Below are 15,570 nucleotides of genomic sequence, written 5' to 3'. Positions count from 1 at the left end.
ACACACACACACACACACACGCGCGCGCGCGCGCCCTCCCTCCCTCTCTCCCCATCCTCCTTTTCCAGTTTGCTTCCCTCTGGAGTCATTCCGTGCTCCAGAGCTGGAAAGCAGATGTGAGCAGAGTTGGACCCAAACACACACAGCCTCTCCTGATTCACTTGCATCTCCCTGCCTGGAATCTAATTTTATCCATGTAACACGGAAGGAGCACATCAGGGTTTAGAATGGGAGCCCTCAGGACAGTGCACAGTCCTGACCATCACTCCCAGGAGACCTCGCGCCCCATCTCCGCACAGGTGCCCCCAGTGGCTGGCAGGTTCCTCATCTTTCTTACAAGATGAAGGGCACCAAGTTCTGGGCCAGATGCTGCCAAAAGCTAGCCGTGTGACCCTCTGCTACTTGCTTTGCTTTTCTGAGCCTTGGTTGTCGGTATATGTAAGATTAGGTATCTTTACTAGTTGCTTCCATCCAGCCCTGAAATTCTGTGCTTCTGTCTGCCAGCTCCCTGACTTCCATCCGTTTGTTCACTGATGTCTGCCTTCCAAGCCCCAAAACGGGGATAGATGGCTGAGCTTGGGTCAGCCTGCCTGCACAGTCACGTGACATGAACATAGGAAGCCACCTCCTACCTGAACTTTCCAGCAAAGCTCAAACACGTTAGAAACTTAAACTTTCACATTTCCTTTCCTCCTACCTAATGAGCCCCCAAGAACAAGGTCAGATCAGGGAGGCAGGGGGGCCGGGGATTATCAGACATCTGGCACGGAGGAGCCATTCCAGGGAGCCAGATGTGTCCCAGGGAGCAGGCGGGGACATTGCACCCCAGACTGCAGGGCATTGGCCAGGAATTGCTGGACCAGGAAGTAAGTTCTCAGTGGGTTTGGGTAGGAGCTCAACACCATGAGGGAAAAAGGGAAAAACTTGTTTTCAGAAGTCAGCAAATCCCCTGAAATTAAGTCAGCCCTGTCATTTGCCTTTTGCTCTGTTTACGGGTTTTGGGTTTTGTTTCGTTTTGTTTCGTTTCATTTTGTTTTTGTTTTGCCATACCAAAGGCTTTAATTTTATCCAGTCGTGTGCTTTATTTAGTCGTTTCATTTATGGTTTCTGCTTTTGGAGTTCCACTTAGAAAGATTTTCTCAGCCCCCAAGATTAAGCAGATATTCACGACTTGCATTTTTAAGTTTGCTATACGGTTGTAAGGCCAGAGTCTCACTTGTTTTTCCTAACTGGATCATCAGTCATCCCCAGATCACTCACTGAATAATCCATCCTTACCCCACTGCTTTGAAACGTCACCTTTAGCGTTGGTCCGTCTGTGGACTTGTTCTGTGAACTTGATCCGTCTGCTCCTCCTGCAGTGGTGCCGATACTTCTCCCACTTGGTCACTCACTCTTTATACACGTCTTCCTAGTTGGCCTCAATACGTCTATCCTTCTGGATAAATGTTTACAGCTACTCTATCCCAGCATTTTGCAGAAGAGAAAATATTGAACTCCAGGGGAGGGACTTGTCCGAAGTACCATAGGCCAGAACTCGGGTTTCCTAACTCTCACCTATGCTGCCTCTTCACCTCTCTGATCATACTTCCCTTTCTGAGTGGGCATTTAACTCTATACACCTTCTCATTTCTTATCTCTAGAATTGCCCTCTGCTGTGGTGAGCTTGTAGGCCATTGCAAAAGTCTACCTTTTAGGCAACCCCAAATCTGAGGAATCTTCTCATCTCAATGTCCCGTGTTGGCCTGACGTTGCAAACAATGAGAGCCCGCACCAAGAGGGATCAGGCAAAGAACTAGGAGACAGAGAGGAAGAAGTGGTGTTCCCGATGTCTTTCCACTGGCCCTCGTTCCAGTTCTCTCCAGAGTAGTGGCTTTGCCAAGTGTCTTACAGAGCGCAGCAGAGGAAGCTCAGCTGGGCAAGGCCCGATGGAGACTGGGGCCTGGACAGGGTGCCCTCGTGATGCCATGTCCCACTCCTCCCTGCAGATACCTGGGCAAAGAGGGCTGGGCACCAGCATCCTACCTGAAGAAAGCCAAGGATGAGCTGCCAGCCCGGAAGAAGAATCTGGCAGGCCCAGTGGAGATCATCGGGAACATCATGGAGATCAGCAACCTGCTGAACAAGAAGGCGTCGGGGGACAAGGAGGCCACCCCAGCCGAAGGCGAGGGCCCAGAGGCCCCCATCACCAAGAAAGAGATCAGCCTGCCCATCCTCTGCAACGCTTCCAACGGCAGTGCCCTGGGTGTCCCCGAGAGGACCGTCTCCAAGCTGGCCCAGGGCTCCCCAGCCGTGGCCAGGATTGCCCCTCAGCGGGCCCAGATCAGTAAGAGTCTCGCTGATCCCCGGGTCCTTGCCGCACAGCTCTTTAGGGAAGGGGCGTGAGGTGCAAGGAGAGCCTCAGCGGGGGGCGGGCTGTGTGCATGATCCCCATATTATTCTGTTCCTGAGATGTAGGCTGACCCCTGACCCCAGGCTCGCTTCGCCAGCTTGTCTTATGCTAATCACAAGCATGGACAAGGCAGTTCCTTCCAACTCCTCCACCAAAGATAAATTGCATGCATATGTAAGCTGGTAGCATCATGAATGGTCACTCTGCAGATAAGCCGCCTGGGCTGTGAGATGGGTCCCTCGATGCAAGGCTGCTCTATGAGTGACAGCCGGTAGATCATCTGGCTGAGCCTTACCCCTTCTTCCCTGTCGTCTTCCTCCAGTTACCGGAAATCTAAGACACTCGAAAGGGTGACTGTACCTCCCTCCACAAGCACTTTTAAGCAGCATCCTTCCGGAATCGCCTCCTTTCGTACAGGAGAAACCCAGCTGCCGGCCCCTCCAGATCTCTAGCATCTCTGGGGCAAGGATGCCTGCGGTTGAGGGTTAAACTGTTCTGTATTATGAGACCAGCTTCTGTTTATGTCCGGCCATTCTTAAAATCTGGAGGAGAGCTGTTTTTTAGTTTAGTTCTGAACTTGGTTACATTAGCTTTATGCCTGAAACCTTCTGAGCAGTCAGTCGGGGGCTGTTTTGGGGGTACTTCCTCTTGCCTAGCACTGTGCTAGCTTCCAAGGATTTGGTAGTGAGCAAAAAACAGACATGGTCTCTTCTCCTCAATTTGGAAATCTGATAAAGCTATCTACCCTTTCCCCTGAAAAAAGCCTCTATGTCTGTACATTTTGAAAATGTGCACATCATTTTAGGGGGTTCACGGATCCCCTTGAAACACAGCTAAGGAAGCTTAAAGATCTCTCACTTCCACTGAAGAAGCCCAGCTCTCATGCCTATGGTGACCGAGAGCATGGGTTCCTCATAAGCGTGGGAAAAGAGCGGGAACTTCCCAGCATCAGGAGATCACACCCAGGGAAGGGAGGGAAGGCACTGTGTCTGGCTGCAATTTCTGAAGCCCTGTTTCTTCTTCTAGGCTCCCCGAACCTCAGGACAAGGCCTCCACCTCGCAGAGAGTCCAGCTTGGTATGTGTGCTCAGTTTCTTCTCTCTTTCTCATTCTCTTTCCTGGGTGCCCCGTAGCAGCTCCCGGTAATTGGCTGTCTCAGTGCAGAGTCTGTTGGTCCAGGGCTTTCCCAGGGCCAGGCTGGAGCTTCCAGCTTTGTGGGGCTGGAGGCAGGGAGGGAAGCCTGGGGAACCCAGCCTTCCTGGGGCCTAGCTGGACAGTCTTTAATCGAAAACACACTGCACTCTAAAGCTAAATAAATCCATCCCAGCCACGGCACTGGCAGACATAAACATTTAGACTGGCTGGCGAGAGTGTCCAGCTGGGCATTGCCAGGGGCGGGAAATAGGGCTGCTGTCCATGTGAGCCTGGAAGACTTTCAGCTTTGCCTTCCTTGCCCGGGAGTGCCCAGTGGATGCCAGAACCTGGGAGGGCACAGGGCAGACCAGTGAGCATCTTCTCCGGGGAGGAGGGTGGTAAATGGCAGGGACTGGTTTATGCTGAAGCTCAAAGAGGCTCAGTGCTGCTGGGGTCTGTGGCGCCAGGTGAGGTTTCCTGGCATCCAGACTGCCACGGAGGTGGATGTGCACTCAGGGTGCTGGGGCTTTGGGTGAGAGGTGGCAGACCGAGAGCCCTAGAACCAAGAACTGTCATCTGGGGCAGTGGGATGCAGTGCAAAGAATGGGGCTTCAGGCCTGCCAGGCATGGATTCATACTCCGTTTCTGACACTGAGAAACAGCGAGCCCCTGGCCAGGTTGCTTACCCTCCAGAGGCCTCAGTTTCCTTATTTATAAGAGGGGGACAGTGCCAGCCATCTCCTAGGGCTGTTGTAAGGATGAGATGAGATGGTGTATGCAGAGGGCTGGCCATCAACTTTCCACTTCCTCTGTCAGCTCTCTGTGCACTATGTGTGGACAAGGATTCTGCAGTCACATCTGGGCTTAGCCGCAAGATGTACTGTGGTCAGTGACATCCGCCCCAGGGGGGCGGACAGCGGCAGTCACTGGAAGAGTTGGCCTTCCCTAAACAGGATTTTTGAAGATTTGGCCCCTGGAGATGGGACCATCCTGGCCCTGGCCATCAGCCCCAGTGGAGTTTTCTATCTTGTTTCTCCTCCCATTTTACACAACTGAACGAGTTCTCCCCTCCCCTCATCTCTCTCAGCCCCAGCTAATTATTTTCAGGCAGCCTTGATTTTGGCAAGAATGGGGTAATTCTTTCCACACCTGCCAAAAGCAGGGCTTGCTAGGGCAGAGCTGCTCTTTCCGGCTAGGTCCGTCCGACTCCCACCTGGCCGCGGGGGTCCAGGCAGGGCCGGGACCTGGGCCACCTCTGTGCTCATGCACGGCTGCAGAGCCAGCCACCAGGGCAGGGAAAGTTGACCTGGTCCCTCAAAACCAGCCTCCCCCGCACCCTTCACTCACTCTGACCTGAGACAGCTCAGCTATGACTGGCAGGATTAGAACATGCTGAGCCTTGAAGGACGAGGCAGGATAAGAGGAATAGGATGGCGAAGAGCGTTCGGCTTCAGCTTATGTTTATAGAGCTTTTCCTGTGCCGCTGGCTGGACCAGAAGTTATGTTCATTATCTCATGGCCCTGTTTTTAGTTCCATTTTACAGATGAGGAAACTGAGGCTCAGAGAGAGCAAGGGCCTTGCCCAGGGCCACGCAACTGGTGAATTGCTGAGCTGGGATTGGAGCCCACATGCGTCCACCTGCAGGCAGAGATCTTTTGAGGTCTTCCTGCTACACTGTAGCTGCTTCCCCCCTCTAGTTTCCCAAACACGTGTACCTTTTTTATAAGATTGTTTTATTTTAACTCCTTTGTTTGACACCAGGCCATACTGGGAGTGATGGGGAGGCGCCAAGGCCGTGTTGGCTGGAGTAGAGACTGGCTGAAGCTGGAATGTCCTCTCCACGAGGGCAAGGGGGTTGTCCTGTCCCTTTGGTTCACTCTTGGATGCCTGGTGCCTTGGACTAGAGTCTGGCACCCAGTAGACACACAACAAACATTTGTCAAGTGAATGAATGAGGCTCACAGCTCATGGGCTGTGGCCGTATTCTACATTTCCTTGCAGGTCAGGCTTACTTATCGACGTGCCAGCATCTAGGAAGCATTTAGGCTGCCCAGCATGCTCTACCCAACCCCAGAGCAAAGGATCCCGAGTTTATTCCGTGCTTGCCTAACCATTTGGCATCATCACGATGACAGACCAAGGGGTTTTCTGACCAACCCCACACCTGCTTACACCCGCCCCACCTCTGCAGTCAGGTGTCACCCCAGTGGCCCTTCACCTGAGACTCAAGGACATGGCTCTCCTCTCCCAGGGGGCAGTGTGCACGGGCTTTGTTACAACAATTTCTCCGCTTTTTGACTTTCGTTTTGGGACCTAGCTGTTGAGGCTTCTGAAAACTGGATTCCAGAGATGTAAGGGTGGAAATTTACTTAGATGATCATTTTCATAGCTCAGACAAGTCTCAAGCGAATCCTAGGTATTAGAGAGCCACCCTGAGGCTCAGGTGACGGATACATCCTCAGGTCAGCTGCTCTCCGCCTGGTGTAGCCGCCACCCTCACCTCAGTTACGTTCTGATCTGGCGAGTCGTGCTGACTTGAGTCCTTCTCTGCCTCAGGGGTTCCAGCTGCCTAAGCCGCCAGAGCCCCCTTCTGTTGAGGTGGAGTACTACACCATTGCCGAATTCCAGTCGTGCATTTCTGATGGGATCAGTTTTCGAGGCGGACAGAAGGCAGAGGTGAGCCTTGGGCCATGGGGCTGAGGGTTATAATTCATGATGGTCAAATACCTCCCGTGTTTCCCATTTATGTCTTGCTGGCGACATTCCTGAGGGGCGAGCAGGAAAGGTGCAGAAACAGGACCCACAGGGATTAGAATTTGCCTAAAGCCAGTAAGTGCCACAGCCAGGACTAGAACCCACGGCTCATGTCTCCACCCAGCTCCTGTCACAGCAGCGTTTCCCAAAGCATATTATAGGAGCTTGTGATGGGGGCACTTTGAAACAAAGGGCCTCTGGGGTTGAGTTTAGAGGACAGTGAGTTAAACAAAACCCAACCAGCTTTGTTGTTTTAATTGCAGAACTTCTCAGAGCCTAGATATGGGGGTGTCACTGTGTGTCTCTAAGAAGGGACTGGAATAGGCAGTATCACCTAGATTCCTCTCCCAGGAGCTCCTGGGGGCCAGGGTTCCACAAGACCCATATTAGGAAGTGCTGCTGTTGGGAGAATGTGGTCCAGGCAGCCGGAGGAAGGGACCGAGGACCCCAGTTCTGGCCATGTCCACACCACAGGCATCTCTGACATTTGATGCAGTCACTTCTCCCCCAGGTTTTGATGATTTCTCTCTGCAAATGGGCGGTAGACCCTCTCCTGCTCCCTCCCAGCCGGTCTTCTAGCATTTATGAAACCCCACTTTGTGGCCAGCGCTGAACATGGCATTCCAGGGGCCAGAGAAGATCTGTGACTCAGATCTTTCTCTCGAGTGGCTCTGTAGTAATGGAGTTAAGTCCAGTTAATACCTGTAAAACCATCAGAAGAGTAACTGGGCAGTTTCTGCCCATTGAAGAGGTGACACCCCCAATGTGAATGATTTAAACCACATGCCTGGAACTTAGAACTAAATTTCTAAGAGAAATCATTCTCTCAGTGGTGCTTATGCTTCCAGAAGAGCCTATGAAGCTCGTAATGTAAGAGAACTGACATACGTAGGATCTACCCACGTATGCATTTTGAGTATGGAGTGGGCAGAGCGAAGGATGGAATGTAGCACCCAAGGCAGGGTGGGGGCTGCAGAGGGCTGGCCTCAGGCAGACCTTGCCTTTGGTGGTCTCTATCCTCCCTTCCTTCCTTGCCCCTCTTCCCCCAGTGCCGGTGCTTTCAAGCTTCCCTTCCCCTCCCTGGGACCTCTTCCTCCAGCAGTTGTTCCACAATTCAAAATTACAGTTGTCCCTCGGGATCCGTGGGGCATTGGTTCCATGACCCCCAGTGGACACCCAAATCCTGGGATGCTCAAGGCCCTTATATAAAATCGTAGTGCAGTTGGCCCTCCACATCCAGGGATGCAGAACCTGTGCACATGGAAGGACAACTGCCTCTTCCATTCGTATTCCCCGATCCAAACGGACCTCAGTACAGCCAGCAACCACACTCCTGGGCTTTCTCCAGTCTCAAATAGCAGTTGAGAAAGAAGCTCCTTGAACGAGTTTACACTAACAGGGAAATGACTGAGAGGCCCTAGCCTTCCCCCAGGAAGCCATTCAACTCAAAGAAATCTCCTCAGCTGGTAGGATTTCAGTGGGATTCCACATGTAGTGAAATGACCATGAGCAATGGGGAAACCAGGGAGGTCCGGCCTCAGCCTTACCTCCAGGTTCCACTCACCTGCACCCTCTTATTCTCTTCTGCCCTGAGAGACCCTTTCCAGCGTCACCGAGGGAGGGCCTAGCAGTATGGGAGTGAGAGGATGGAAGTGGTGGAATGGCAGTCTTTTGTATGTATGGGTCCGTGGTGAGCGGGGGTTTTGTAGGGACTGGGAACAGTGCATCTTCCAAGTGTAGTAGCTCAGCGGGAGGAGAAGTGAGGGTCTGGAGAGGAGGCCGGCTCGACCAGGGTGTTGGAAGGAGACTTGGAAGAGCAGGAGAGGGGGTCTTGGAGAGTGGGAGCCCCCCCATCCAGGAGACGATAGAGACCTGGGTTTGAATGCCAGCCCATCACTTCCTACGTTGGGTCCTGGGCCACTTACTCAGTGGCTCAGTTCACTCATCTGGGAAATGGAGATAATGTCTCCTAGAGCCAAAGTGGGAAGCTCCCACCCTGGCACATGGTAGGGCCCCAGCGATCCTCCCAGCTCACTGGCCCGTCTGCCCCTTCCCCCAGGTCATCGACAAGAACTCGGGTGGCTGGTGGTACGTGCAGATCGGTGAGAAGGAGGGCTGGGCCCCTGCGTCATACATCGATAAGCGCAGGAAGCCCAACCTGAGCCGCCGCACGAGCACCCTGACGCGGCCCAAGGTGCCCCCACCGGCACCACCCAGCAAGCCCAAGGAGGCCGAGGAGGGCCTGGCGGGTGCTGGCGAGAGCCAGGACTCCCCGCTGAGGCTCAGGTACGAGGAGCCCGAGTATGACATCCCCGCCTTTGGCTTCGACTCAGAGCCAGAGCTGAGTGAGGAGCCCGCAGAGGACGGCGGCTCGGGGGACAGGCGGCCCAGCCAGCCCCACAGGCCCTCGCCCGCCTTCTCACTGCAGCGCGCCCGCTTCAAGGTGGGCGGATCTGCAGAGGACGTGGCCCTGGAGGAGGAGACCATCTATGAGAACGAGGGCTTCCGGGCATGTGCAGAGGACGCCCTGTCGGCCAGGCGCTCCTCCCGGGACAGCGACTCCCCAGGCGGCTCCCCGCTGTCCCTTGCCAGGAAAAACTCCCCCAGGTCGGGCTCCCCCAAATCGTCGTCGCTCTTGAAGCTCAAGGCAGAGAAGAACGCCCAGGCGGAACTGGGGAAGAACCACTCCTCGGCCTCCTTTTCCTCGTCCATCACCATCAACACCACCTGCTCTTCCTCTTCCTCCTCTTCCTCCTCGTCCTTGTCCAAGAACAGTGGGGACCTGAAGCGCCGTTCTGCCTCAGACGCAGGCATCCGCGGCGCTCCCAAGGTCGGAGCGAGGAAGGATGCTGACCCGAAGACTGGGCTGACCTCCTGTGCCCGGGCCAAGCCATCAGTTCGGCCCAAGCCATTCCTGAGCCGCACAGAGTCCCAGAGTCAGGAGAAGATGGACATCAGCACTTTACGGCGCCAGCTGAGGCCCACTGGCCAGCTCCGGGGCGGCCTCAAGGGCGCCAAGAGCGAGGATTCGGAGCTGCCCCCACAGATGGCCTTCGAGGGTCCCGGTGAGGGGTCCAGGAGAGGCTCGGCCGACCTCATCACCCTCCCTGCCGCCACGCCCCCGTGTCCCACCAAGAAGGGGTGGGAAGGGCAGGCCACCTCCTACACGACATGTAGTGCCTACCAAAAGGTCCAGGACTCGGAGATCAGCTTCCCGGCAGGCGTGGAGGTGCAGGTGCTGGAGAAGCTGGAAAGCGGCTGGTGGTATGTGAGGTTTGGGGAGCTGGAGGGCTGGGCCCCCTCCCACTATCTGGTGCTCGGTGAGAACGAGCAACTCGGCCCCCCTGGCAAAGAGCTGGACACAGTGGCCCCCGAGGGCAAGTCCGACAGCCTGGAAAAGATCGAGAAGCGCGTCCAAGCGCTGAACACTGTCAACCAGAGCAAAAGGGCCACGCCGCCCATCCCCTCCAAGCCTCCCGGGGGCTTCGTCAAGACCTCGGGTGCCGGGGCGGTGAAGATGAGGAATGGCGTGCGGCAGGTGACCGTGAGGCCCCAGTCGGTGTTCGTGTCCCCACCGCCCAAGGACAGCAACCTGTCCTGTGCCCTGAGGAGGAATGAGTCGCTGACGGCCACCGACGGCCTCCGAGGCGTCCGCCGGAACTCCTCCTTCAGCACTGCCCGCTCGGCAGCCGCAGAAGCCAAGGGCCGCCTGGTCGAACGGGCCGCCAGCCAGGGCTCGGACCCTCCTCTGCTGCCCACTCAGCGCAACGGCATCCCGGTGTCCCCTGTGCGCCCCAAGCCCATTGAGAAGTCCCAGTTCATCCACAACAACCTCAAAGATGTGTACGTCTCGATCGCAGACTACGAGGGGGACGAGGAGACGGCGGGCTTCCAGGAGGGCGTGTCCATGGAGGTCCTGGAGAGGAACCCCAACGGCTGGTGGTACTGCCAGATTCTGGACGGGGTGAAGCCCTTCAAAGGCTGGGTGCCCTCCAACTACCTGGAGAAAAAGAACTAATGAGGAGTGGTGGGGGGCCTAAGTCCTTGCAGCCTCAGTATGGGTGAGCTGTGAGAGAAGACAAAAGGGAAAGGGAAAGTGGGAGGGGGTGGGGAGGACAACGTTAAACCTGCAGAATGTGGGACCTCGAAGATACTCCCCTCCAGGCTGTCCCCCAGCTGGAAGGTAGGGTCTGGTGGGGGCCCACATTGAGCAGGGAGTGGAAGGGGCAGGGGTGTCCTGGGCCTGGGACCGGAGGCAAGAAAGCTGAGCCTCACACGTGCACCTTGGGAACTTTGCTGATGGACTCGGCACCATTTGGGACAGGCCATGTAGGAAACCCCAATTTGTGCCTTGGCTGCAAATCTGGAAAAGGTGTGGTTGTGCGGGCCTCCTGTGCCCTGCCCCTGCCTAGCCTGGCTTCCGTTGCTGGCATCTTGTACCCCGGAAGTAGCCCTTGTATCATCCTAATCTATGTTTGTGAGTTATGCTGGTTTCCCAGGAATCTCTGCCGCCTGCCATGGGTGGGTGTGGTAAGAGATACCACTGGCCCTGGGGCTGGGAGGTATCTCCTGTGAGCTCAGGCTGTCCCTGGGCCAGGCCACTGTTTCTTGTTAGTTGAAGAGAAAGCAGTTCCCCAGCTGCCAGCAAGGACCACCATTCTTAGCCGTCACTGCTGCTGGCCTTGAGAAGAGAGCTTGCCCTGCCTGGGGCACCCCCGTGGAGGACCACCAGCTCCAGTGTTCACAGAGAGGGCAGGTAGAGCCGTCAGTCTTTTCACAGTCTGCACAGACTTTATTTTGGATATTTCTGGGTGGGCAGTTCTTTGCAAGTTTTGGGAGAGACGTATTGCTTTGGGCCTTCTATGTCAGGCCTTGGGTTTTGGTCTTACTTTAGGAGTTGTTTGGGGACCCAAGGGCGGTCAGCCTCACGGGACGGGATGGGTAGTGGATGGCCTTTCTATCATACTCTTGTGGGGAGGTGGTTTGGTTTGTGTTTTGCATTCTTCCCTCCACAAGCCAAAGTCGCTTCATTTGGTTTCCACTGTGTGGACAGTACCGGTGCTTGCCAGAGGGATCTCGGGCTGGAGGAGCCCTGGTCCCAGCCGTGGCAAAGCAGAGACGCTGCTCTCCTGGTTCTTGTGCAACCTCAGCAGGGCAGAACCCTCAGCAGGGAGGAGGGTGGTGTTCAGGAGAAGGGCAGCGAACGTTCTCCTGCCTGGGCAGGGCCCGAAGCCTTATGTGAAGGCTGTGGAGCAGCAGCCATCGCCCTCACCCTGGGCCAAGGGGAACCTGCTGGGCGGACACCACCAGGCACCCCCTGGCCTGCAAGCAATACCGTAGGTGCCCAAGGAGGCGAAGATCCCTGGGCCAGGAGCCAAGCTGGTCTTTCCTAGGGGCAGTGCCCCTGCGAAGAGAGAAGGGAGAGAATGACGTCCCTGTCAACTCTGGGTGGTGTCTTTCAGTCGACACTTCAGAGGCCAAACTGGCTTCCCCAAGGACTCACTCTTCACTGGGAGTGGATTTCCACACGTGCCTTTGATTGTGGACAGATCAGGCTTCACAGCCCCCGACTCAGCTGCCAGATCCTGGACTAAGGAGGAAAGGCCCTCCCTCCGTCCACACTCCCCCGCCCCCCAGGAAGCGTATGATGCCTGAAGAACAGCGGGGGACCCGCGCCTCGTGCCCTCAGCCCCCAGCCGCCCTGCCCTCCTCCTTCGCCGTAGGTACACTGACGCCTGGCAGCTCTAGCAAACTGCTCCCGTTCTATGTTGAAAAGGCCGTGGTGAGATTTTGCTTCCTTTTGTTTGTTTAAAATTAAAATTAGTTATTATTTTCTTCTGCTGGACAGTATTAAATAGAGCAGGATGTTGAGTTATCTGCTAGATTGCAGTACTAATGGTAGTGTTGTAGTGTCTTCATATTAATATTATTTGGACTTATTTGAACAATAATGATAAAGAAGTGGTTCATTATTTTTTAATTAATGCACTTTAATACGGTGGAATGGAAAGAAACCCAGAGAGCAAAGTGCATTACTTAAAGATGCAGTATATACTTTTCTCATTTTTAAGCAGCACATATTTATTAAAAGAAAAAAAAGTAATTTATGATTATTTAAAATAAAATTTAAAAGTAGAGTGATTGTCGGGTTAAAGGACCTTCCACGTAGCTATCTTCCAGGGGGATGGCCCCAGCGGCCTCACTCCTCAATGTCTGCACTGAGCCAGTTCAATCAGTAACACGCCAGCCAGGCCAGGAAGGAGTGCAGGACGCATCTGCCAAGCACAGAGCATCTCAGTCGGACTGGACCACAGTGCTCCCCAGAGCCTATCTTTCCCTGCCCTTCCTCTCTGCACTGCCTTGTGGGACTCTCCACCACCCACAAGGCAGATGTTCTCCCAGCCCCGCAAGGACCCTCTCTCCTTAATCCCCAGTGCCCTTAAGTGAGTCATTTTAAGTGACCTTCAGGGTCACTCCATCCCATACCCTCCTGTTACTGCAGCCCAAAGACAGGAATTAGCTTTCCCCAAATCACATAGCTAGTTAACTGCAGACCTCCCCACTGCATCCACCCCTGCACTCCTCCCCAGCCCCGCTAGAGTTTATAGTGTGGTCATCATGTTTACAATGTGACATCCAGCCCTAAGGATGGCTGGGGGTTGCTCAGGCATCCAGGAAAAGTAGAGAATGCTGCCACCTGGTGACAGCATGTAGCTTTGGGCAGTGAACAGGGATTGCCATGCCCCGTCTTCGCCCCTTGCCCCTCACCATCACCCCCTTACTCACAGCACAGCACAAACCCTGCAAACCCAAAGAGAATATTAATACTTGAAGCAAGAAGGGTGCATGCCAGTCCCTCTCAGACATGGCCAGGGGATGCCAGGCCTTGTGCCCCTGGACTCCTAGCCCTGCCCAGGGCAAGAGGGCTTTTCCCTAGAGCTACTGAGCTGCTTTGTGATGTTGGAGGGTACTTCTGGCAGCAGGTAGAGGAGGGAGGGGTCTGTGGCTCTGACCCATCTGGAGGAAAACCAGATCGGACTTTAAAAGGTTTAAAAGAAAAAAAAAATCTCAGCAGTGTCCAAACCTAGTTTTCCATTAGTTGCGATTGAAAATGTGAAATGACGTTGTATTGCTGTATACTGCAACTTTAATCAAAATGAGCCCTTCTGAGGTCATTATTGAGGTTTATATAATGCCCGAAGATGCATCATTTGGTGCTTTTTCTTTCAGTTTAAAGACTTTTTTCTTTTATTACAAGGGAAAAAGATGTCTTCATCTCTCTCCCACTTTGTAACAGGGGCCTGGCTGGGCTCCCTGGCCCCATAATGCTGTTCCCACTAGGCCAAGGGACCCTGAGGGTGGCAAGAGGGAGCTGGAGGGGGCAGCCTGAACAGCAGGTGTGCCATCTGCCCCAGCTGTGGCTGGGCCCTCTGGCCAGCCTTCAGCCCGTTCACCCCCAGCCTAGCCCCACAGGGTCCTCTTTCTTCCTCCTCCATGCTCCATCTTGACGAAGGCATTATATAGAATCGTTTTAATCACTTTCAGATGTTAGAGCAGCGTATTTTACTGGCATTTATATCCATTGCTTTTCCTCAGCAAGGCATGTTACTATTATCATCTAAGGAAAAAAGACAAGGGAATTTCGGTCAAGCATTATTTTCATATTACTAGTATTTGCAGAATAGGTGTAGAACTATTTAAGTTTAGACCTTGGTTTGGTAGTTTGTTTTGTTTTTATGGAAAAAAAGATAAAGTAACCCCTACTTTTCCTGTTTTTGTATTTAACTAATATATTATTTCTTTAAGGTTACTCACTTCCCCTACCCGCTCCAAATACTTTGCATTCTCAATCGAAAATGAAACAATCTGAGAGACAGGAAAAGTGCAATATTATCAAGAGGGATGCCAGGGCTCGTTGGGATGGTGGCGGGAGAGCCAGCAACCCCGTCTCTCGCTAGGGGAGGTGGGGCTCCTGGAAGGAGTCGTAGCTGTGGAGCCTATAGATGACCTGGGTATTGATTTTTTTTTTTACCCCTCCTCCCCTTCCCCCTTCCCTGGCAAATGGCAGGGGTCCCCGCCAGAGGGCATCCCCTTCTGCTGGGTGTTGTCCACCCAGAAGAGAGGGATTCAGGGAAGTGGCATGGGGCACTTGGCCTCCCCGGGGCCCCAGCCCCAGGCACAGAGCAAGGGCCTCCAGGAACCGTTCCTTGTTTTCATTTCCGTTGTTTTTCAGCCAGCTGCTCAGAAAGACCTGTCCCAGAAATAACCCTCAGCAGCCCTCTCACGCCAATCTCTTGATGTTTGGGCCATGATCCTTTTGATGTATGTTTGAGTCTTTCTAAAACTACGTAACCTCAAGTTCAGTTTATGGGCAGGAATCCTCGATGTAATCAAACCCTTTTGGAGGGATGTGGGTGCCTTGAGCCCAGCATTCCCCAGTGACGCACCAATTCCCACAAGCCTGCAGCTGGGCCTGGTGCTGAGCCAGGGCCACCCATTCATCTCAATGACTTCAGCCCGAGCAAGGCGTGAGCCCTGCCTCTGCTCAACGCCCCGACAGTCCCCAGAAGGTCTTGGAGAAGCGTCGGAGGAGCCTGCTGAGGTCCCTGCAGACAGAACTTCCCACAACAGGTACCAAGCCGCCGCCTCCTACCTGGGTGCCAGTAGAGAGGGGACAGGACAGGAAGTCCCTGGGTCCAAAGCTCTGCCCCTCAGGGCGACAGGGACATCCTTGCGGGCTCATCCCCTCCACCTCCAGTACTGTACGCTTGCTGCTCCATCCCGTTCGGTGAATTTCTGTACAAATAGGAACCTGGCGCCCAGAGTGGGACCGTGCCCCCCGTGTGGGGGTGGCTCTCCTTGGAGTGTATACGTCTATAGGTCCAATCTTCAAGAATCCCGATGCAGAGCTCTCTGGAAAGAGAACCATCCACAGTGCTAAAGAATTAAGATTCCCTCACTTTTTTGAGGGCTGTGTGTTGTTGAGGGTATGTGTGTGTGTGTGTGTGTGTGTGTGTGTTGAGGGTGTGTGTGTGTGTGTGTGTCGCGCGCACATTCGAGTGTGTATGTGAGAGCGTTGGTCATTTCCCACTTGAACTAAAGAACATGGGGTTAGAGGAAACAAATACTGGGCAAGCTGTCTCCATTGAACAAGTCCTTGGCATTGGGCAGGCCCCAAAGGACTCACAGCTTCTGGCAGCAAGTGTGTGTGTTATTCACATGTGTAATTCTGGCTGGAGAGTGCAATGTGTCTTTTTTTTTTTTTTTTTGGAATTTTTTTTTTAAGTTTT

General features: G+C 54.0%; 1 protein-coding gene across 4 annotated transcripts in view; it reads left to right on the top strand.

Annotated features, from left to right (window-relative positions):
- SH3PXD2A (SH3 and PX domains 2A) overlaps positions 1–15,558 on the top strand; it is a 241,972-nt gene extending 226,414 nt beyond the window's left edge. For all 4 annotated transcript variants that reach the window (XM_024734999.1, XM_024735003.1, XM_024735002.1 and 1 more), the window contains 4 exons: positions 1,989–2,326; positions 3,419–3,468; positions 6,083–6,202; positions 8,340–15,558. In XM_024734999.1, coding sequence (XP_024590767.1) covers positions 1,989–2,326; positions 3,419–3,468; positions 6,083–6,202; positions 8,340–10,298 — 2,467 coding nt within the window. In that variant the 3' untranslated portion in view covers positions 10,299–15,558. The remainder of the gene's footprint in view (positions 1–1,988; positions 2,327–3,418; positions 3,469–6,082; positions 6,203–8,339) is intronic.
- Positions 15,559–15,570: the final 12 nt, after the last annotated feature.

The sequence above is a fragment of the Neophocaena asiaeorientalis genome, unplaced genomic scaffold, assembly GCF_003031525.2.
Source record: "Neophocaena asiaeorientalis asiaeorientalis breed wild unplaced genomic scaffold, Neophocaena_asiaeorientalis_V1.1 scaffold240, whole genome shotgun sequence".
In the NCBI taxonomy this organism is placed as follows: Eukaryota; Metazoa; Chordata; class Mammalia; order Artiodactyla; family Phocoenidae; genus Neophocaena; species Neophocaena asiaeorientalis.
This window is presented reverse-complemented; position numbering and strand designations above follow the sequence as displayed.